Raw genomic sequence first — 7,957 nt, 5'->3', positions numbered from 1 at the left:
GGGGTGTCTTCCTGTCAGGCGACTGAAACTGAAAAATTCGAAATTTTCAAAAAAGTATCAGGGGAGCATGAAAATCGAGGAGGTATTCACTGAAATTAAAAAATTCGAAATTTTCGAAAAAGTATCAGGGGAGCATAAAAATCGAGGAGGTATTCACTGAAATTGAAAAATTCGAAATTTTCAAAAAATTATCAGGGGAGCATGAAAAACGAGGATGTATTCACTGCAATCTGAAAATTCGAAATTTTCGCAAAAATACCAAGAGAGCATGACAATTGAGGAGGTATTCACTGAAATCGAAAAATTCGAAATTTTCAAAAAAGTATCAGGAGAGCATGAAAATCGAGGACGTATTCACGGGAATTTGAAATTTCAAAATTTTTTAAAAAGTACCAGGGGAGTATGAAATTTGAGGAGGTATTCACTGAAATTGAAAATTTCGAAACTGTCAAAAAAGTATCAGAGGAGCATGAATATCGAGGAGCTAAATACCTGCTCGATTTTCATGCTCCCCTGTTACGTTTTTGGAAATTTCGAATTTTTAAATTTCAGTGAATACCAATTGCGTAAAGCAGAAAATAACATTCTCCCCCGTGACCGGTCCGTCTGCCAGCCGGACTGCTACTGACTACTGAGGCAGTTACCGAGTCGGCCGACGGGCACCCCCCTCCATTTTGTGTGTCGCCCTCCCACTCCTGGGGTGTAGTACTACAATGCTGGTGGGGGCACTCAAACCCCCACAACTGAGCCTCTACTTCGGCCAATCCTCTTTGGGCTCAGTAGTAGTACTGCACCCCAGGAGAGGGAGGGCGACACACGTAATGGAGGGGGGGCCCGTCGGCCGACTCGGTAACTGCCTCAGTAGTAGTCCCGCTGTCCCGCTGGCAGGCGGACCAGTCCCCGGGGGTGAACCTAATTTTCTGCTTTACGAAATTGGTATTCACTGAAATTTAAAAATTCGAAATTTCCAAAAAAGTAACAGGGAAGCATGAAAATCGAGCAGGTATTTAGCTCCTCGATTTTCATGCTCCTCTGATACTTTTTTGACAGTTTCGAATTTTTCAAGGTGCAATACTACGATACCACTGGGGTCACTCAAACCCTCAGAACGGAGTCTCTACTTTAGTCAATCCTCTTTGACTGAGCCTTTTTTCACTTTAATTTTTCACTTTAGTCAATCCTCTTTGGAGTCACTAGTAATTGACCCCCTCGATATCATCGAGCCCATCCTCACCAACATGTTTGGATAACCAGTCATGTGGCTCCCCAAGTGTCAATTTTTCTAACTAGATCCCCTCCTTCCAACGGACTAAGGACTTTAATAAAGCGAGAGAACTCGCAAGCTCTCCAGTCTCTCCCTGGGACGCGATCGCGCGAGTATGACGTCCAAGAAAAATTCTCCAACCACATGACTCAATCTCCGAGCCAAAATCCCCCGAAAAATAAAAATATCCCGACACTCTTTGACCACTAAAAACTAAAAAAAAAATTCAATTCCACGCAATCACCACTTGGCACTGACATTTCACCGATGGATCTGTGAATTCTTCGGGACCAGAACGATGAAGTGCTAACCGATAATGACAATTTTTCCATTTCGGTGTTGAATAAAATTTGAATTAAAAAAAAAATAATCCCGAGTCTTATGATTTTGGAGTGTCCAGCGCGATTGTTTGTCGCGCAAAAAGTGTGACAGCTCGTCTGGTGACTGAAAAAATTCATCCTGGATAACAACGATTAGGTGAGTGTTTGGTGTTTATCATTGGCGATTTATCGCACGTACATATCCGCGTATTTATTATTCAAATGTGCGCGTGCTTCCCGGGGCAATGTTGCATTATCCCTCCCCCTTTCGGAGGCGGAGTACTGAAGTCAAAGTATTAGCAGTTAGCAATTATCCGGGGCTTTTTATTGATACCAGATTGAAAAAATAACCAACGAACCCCCGGGCAATTTCACTATTTCCATTTCCATTTCTCCTCCTGAATATTTCCGTACGAATTCCCCAAAATAATTAAAATAAGGCAATCCACCTAAATCGAATTGTTCATCTTCCTTCATCTAACTATCGATTTCCCCCGAAAGTATTTATCTTAGGAAAAAATATCATCAGACCTTTTTTATCGGGGATTTATTGAGCTGCAAAAAAGTTTCTTGGAGTTTTTCCCGTAAATCGATAGATCTCCGGGTTTTTATTGAGATTAATGAAAGAGTTCCATGCCTCGGTCAAAAAATAATTTTTTGCGCTACTGAATTGTTACAAATAAAAAATAATAGAAAGGCGTGATATGGGTATAGAATGCGTCAGCTGGACTTCAGACTGATCCGAGATTATTGTGATATAAATCTCATCGAAACAAACAAAAGACAAAATAAATGAAGACGTGGATAGAGAGGAGAAATTATAGGCTGTCCGGATGCGCCCTGGAGATTACATGTCGGCGATAGATTGTAGTTATCATTATTATCATTGAAAACAAAATACTAAAAAGGCGATATACCCGGGGTCGAAAACTGCCCTCCACAAAAACAAAATGAATTATCGATGATTATAACGTAGATGAATTTGAAAATCTCACGGACATTAGATGACACGATTATTAATAAAACAAATATTTTAATTACAACGGAGATTAACCCGCAATCAGTTGAGCGATTGACTATAAAATTTCTCATGATTCATTCTAAACGAGATAATCGAGTTGCATGCTGTTGGCCTAGATTGTCATGATCATCTAGGCATCCTCAAGCGAATAGTAAATAATTGCCATTCACTGACAAATTGCACTGACTTTTCAGGAGAATATCAAATTTCAATCATTTTTTTCTGTTGAATCGCAATGCCCTGGACATTCAAAAATATATTGTTGTTTTTTTTTATGATCTTCAGAGATGAATAGAACCGAAATCGACAGTTAGTTCAATTTTTCAAAGTTTGGATTTTCAGTGGTGAGATTTTAGAAGGAAAAATCATTTTAACAGCGAATTTTCGAATAATGACACTTGGAACATTAAACTTGAAATGTTTAACAATGACAAACTACTGAAAAAATTTCGGGAGAATTTGTAATTAATGAATCAGTTAATTTATTTAATATTCTCGTAAATCTCAATTTTCAGGTCCATATGGCACTAACTTTTTCAAATTGGGAGCCAATCGGAAATTCAAGCTTTCGAAAAACTTTTAATGACGAATTAGAAATTTTCACTGAGAAAAAACGGTATTTTTACCAATATCACTCCCCACCCGTAAATATACATAAATACTTCCGAAATACATGTTAATGCCACATATATTGTCCTGTAGTTGAAATACTTGAAAATATAAATTTTCCAGTGTATTGGGTGTTTTTAATTGAAATTGAATTCAAACTCGTAAAATTGAAAATTCATATAACTTTCGGGAAAACGAAAAAAATATATATGCTAACAATGATATGTGATATATCGCATTTTTTGCATCAAATGTATCTCACGTATAACTCAGATATATACCGAATATACATAGCGTATGTGTTCACATATTTAGCGTATATCTGATATATTTTATCCGGAATAAACGTATAATAAATACACCGAGAAAAAAATTATTTTACCCAAGAATATTTACTAACCACAAGAAAATATTTTAACATTAGTAAGTCTTATGGGAGTATTTACACAGTGATCGGCAGATTTACTTGTGGGAAGAAAATATTCTTGGCAAAAATAATTTTTTTTCTCAGTCTACTTATTTCGAATATCCATACATATACGGGTTTATAACCAAAATTTCAAGAAATTTTCGACAGTGTAGGATTAATAAAAGGCGGAGAGATAAAATCAAAGGTTGAAGTTTTCATGCGGTAGAACGCCAGATTAAAAGTGAATGGGGGAGCGTTCATTCACAAGATTTTCTGGTTGTAGGGTTGAGGGAAGGGGATCCGTACTGCCCCATTGGATGTTTTATATGTGTAAATACATACACGCACAAATATCCCCCGATGTATCGCATTGCTGCCTTGAAAAAGGCGTTTAATATCCCGCGTTATTCCATTCACGGGGTATTAAACTCTAATACCCAGATCGATCCTGATTGCAATGAATATAAAAAATCTCCCGAGGATGTGTGACTTCTAACTCCCGCCGGGGAAATTCATTTATTTATTATTTTTCATATCTGCCCCCTGAAATGCATTATTTATACTCGCGTTATCGGGTTTGAGATCAATTCAGGCGTAATCTAATCACAAGAGTACACACCTCTCGGCCAAGGGCCTCGAGTCGAGGCACTTCTCGTTTTATTCGTCTCCAGGGACTTTTTTTTTTCAATTTGTCTCAAGAACGAGCTAATAGTCAATAGTAAAACAGTTGGAAGACTGCATCAGCCATTTTCCTTCATAGAATCTCCAAAGATCACGCGAAAATAAAAATCCAAATTTTGATATCCCAATTTTATGATTCAACATTTGATAAAACGGCACTCAGTAATTCCAAAATTAATTACTATTAACGATTTATTATCTCGAAATAATGCCTCTTCGTTTATTATTGCATGATAAAAATATGTATTGGCCGAAAATATTTTTACTCTTGGCAACTGCATTCCAAAATTGAAAATCATTGTACCGAATTTTCGGGTTGTTATCGATGACTGGGCTGCATCGACTCATCCGTCCGATAAGATTAAAAAAATCTATGCAAATGTGGGTGAAAATATGGAGGAAATATGTAGAAAATGTGTAGGAATAATAGCAGTAGTCGATTGACTTTTGAACATTTAAAATCGGATGGTAAAATAATCTTATCTACCCCTTTGACCGGCCTACATGCTATCTGACGTACTCAACTGGCCACGAGTAACGACAATGCGACAGTAATTAGATTAACCAAGTAACATGCCCCCGTATCTAGGGTTTTAGATCTACTGGGGACAGTTTAAGCTCGTTACGTTATGGAAAGAGTCGAAGACCCTGCCTTTCATACAGGTTTTATCTAATTTCATCAAATTATATGAGTCGGTTATTAGATTACACTGTGATATTTTACTCGTGTTGTTCACTCCCTTTATCGATGGTACAACTTCGTGAAAGTTCCGGGTATGCAAACGTTTGTCACTAATATATATCCGTAATTTTATCATTTCAATATGAAATTGTAATATAAGCAAGTGCGGGGTAATAACGACTTGTTGAAAATTATTCAATTATTATCAGATTCAAAGTTTAATTGATACCTTAAAAAAAAATGTTTTCATTTTCAATTTCCATGGTTTAACGACGTTATAATTTTAATATAAAACAAATCGTTGAAGCACAGCTAATTAAAACTATTATTTTGTTTTATTCTATTCATTATTGTAAGCCATTATTATTGAATAATGATATTTCAATATTATTCTCGTTCGTTGATTTTTCCATTTCTAATGCAATTCTGAAAATATCCAGATGATTAATTCCCGATGTAATTAAAGGCTAATGATTAATTTCCTTTTTTTCTATTGCCCCTTGAAACTTAAACTTTGAATTTTTCTCACATGTCTAATTAATTAATATCAATTATATCTTGTGGAATGAATAATGAAAAATGCGGGGTAACAATGTGTTAAATCATAAAGACCAGTAATTTTTTTCTTCTCGCAATTATTCAATTTCGAATGGAATTACCTTGGGAATGCCGGGATGAATTCCTGGAATGACTAACTACCAACGCTATAAAACGCGTGAATATGTGTATCAATTCCGGAATTCTCTCGAGGAAACATTGCAAGGTATCTCACGTATCATCAGATAAATTAATTGATGCCGTAATTAGGCATTCGCGTACACGTCCAGCCTCCTCATGAATATCTTCGTTCCGCCATTTTTCATACGAAATATTATCGACTGTTAATTGATTAATGGATTTTCTGAAATTCTGATTTTTAATATGGCGGAAAATTTCCATTCCTTGATGACAGTTCAATATAAATTAATTTATCAGAGAATAATTTCAGCAGGAATTAACAATTTTTCAAGAGTTGATGGGGAAGTGGAACTGCCAATTAGATCGATTCATTTTTTAATAATAAGTATGAGTTTAAGATTTTTATTTTTTATGGAGATGGAGGCAATATTTTTATGGTTTTATGTCCCTGTTCAGATGAATCAATGGTTTTTTAATATTTTGAATTATAAATTTTCATTCGATGCGACCGAAAAGAAATGAGACGCGTGCGAAAGTGAAATACCCACCGAGTTATTCGATATCGATATTATATCGCGAGTCTTGGATAATATCGATAACGCAACTGCGTAATTGATAATGTACCAAGGGAAATTATTTCGTTGTGACTCCACAATTTCCCGAATTTCCAATAAAAAAAATCAGTCATGAATACAAATGGAAGCCGAATGATAATTTTCAATAAATTCGAATATCTAGGGAGACTTTCCCAATTTTTATGAATTTTCGAATAATAAAATCGTTAAAATTCCATTGAACCACAAAAATTTGAATTTCTTTCGTCACCGTAAAAAATAATTCACCGAATTCCTCATTACCATAGAATATGGAATAATAAAACAACCGTTACCTCGTCATCGTGCCTCCATAGTTGGCCATCGTCGACAGCTAGATCCCCTGAAACAATTCAAAATGACTCACCTGAGTCCCAGTTATGTTAAACAATTAGACGTTATTGTCGTAACAAAAATACCACCGAAAAAAAATCGAGAATACCAACTGTAGTCTACACCGCGCAATAAATACCAGATGGGCCATTCGTTTGTCGCATCGTTTATTATCATGACAACACATGAAAATAATTTATTAGACTCAAGTGTCCGCACTCACCGACCAATTGAATTAACCGCAAAATCACCCCCTCAAGTCCCACGTAATAAATAATAAAATCCATCCACAAAGAAAAAAAAATTATGCGAATCAAATATAAATCGTCATTCGATTTATTTAATCTCAACCATTCCCACATAAATCATTCAATTCACATAATTAATCATCAAATAATATTTAATGATTTTCTAATAATAACAACAACATTTTATTTTCTCAATACACAACCCAGGATGTTTTCAGAATTATTTTATAATTATTTAAATAATCTACAGATTTAATTGGCACAAATAATTTTCCCAGTAAACAATAAATAATTTAATTATTTTTATTGTTATGATTATTTGATGATGTGGATATGGAATGAGTGAAGTAAATGGGAGAAATTGATAAATCAGATTTCGTGATGGAGTCGGTTGATATTTATTTATTGTTAATATTAATGTTGCAGAGTGCCTGAGGAAATATGTCAGTCCTATTGGAAGCCAGGCCATACAGGCCATTCAAATCCTCGGAGGAGTACCTGATTGCAATGAAGGAGGATCTAGCTGAGTGGTTAAATGCCCTCTATCCCGAGCTGAGGATAAGCCTCGACAATTTTATGGACAGACTTGACACTGGCGTCGCCCTTTGCAAAGTAAGTACTCTATCAATAATCCTTTTACGGCTTCAATCCAACCCACCCAATTACGCAATCATTTCACCCCTTTCTCGATTTATTCGTATTCTCCCGGATTTCAAGATCATTTCCCCTTTATTTATATTTTTTTTTCAATGGATTTTACGGAAATTTTTCGCACAATTCTGGACCCGTAATCCTTCGCCTTTTCAATTATTTATTATTCAATAATCATTGATTTATAATACCAGAGTATTATTTATTTAATTTATTGTTCATTTATTGGATTCGACAAATAGTTTGACCAGAGAAAACTATTATTTTCCCGAAATTGAAGGCTTGATCTTCAAATTGTTAAATAATTATAACAAATTTTCGACTGAAAAGTTCATCGCGAAATCATTTTTAAAGTACAAATTCCAAATATAGAAATAATAAGAAATAATAAATAATTCCAAGTGAACACGAAGAAAATTAAACCAAAACAATAATTCGAGCAAAAAAAAGGAAGGGTGGAGGGAGGGA

General features: G+C 35.3%; 1 protein-coding gene across 2 annotated transcripts in view; it reads left to right on the top strand.

Annotated features, from left to right (window-relative positions):
• Window positions 1–1,037: 1,037 nt before the first annotated feature.
• The window catches only part of pigs (pickled eggs), a 45,684-nt gene continuing 38,764 nt past the window's right edge, over window positions 1,038–7,957 (top strand). The window contains exons 1-2 of one of the 2 annotated variants that reach the window (XM_011304790.1): window positions 1,038–1,741; window positions 7,265–7,450. In XM_011304790.1, the coding sequence (XP_011303092.1) occupies window positions 7,280–7,450 (171 nt within the window). In that variant the 5' untranslated portion in view covers window positions 1,038–1,741; window positions 7,265–7,279. The remainder of the gene's footprint in view (window positions 1,742–7,264; window positions 7,451–7,957) is intronic. The other variant, XM_011304782.1, reaches the window with a different exon arrangement.

This window comes from Fopius arisanus, unplaced genomic scaffold (genome assembly GCF_000806365.1).
Source record: "Fopius arisanus strain USDA-PBARC FA_bdor unplaced genomic scaffold, ASM80636v1 scaffold00002, whole genome shotgun sequence".
Lineage (NCBI taxonomy): Eukaryota > Metazoa > Arthropoda > Insecta > Hymenoptera > Braconidae > Fopius > Fopius arisanus.
The sequence above is the reverse complement of the archived record's forward strand: the minus strand, read 5'-3'. Positions and strand labels throughout refer to the sequence as shown.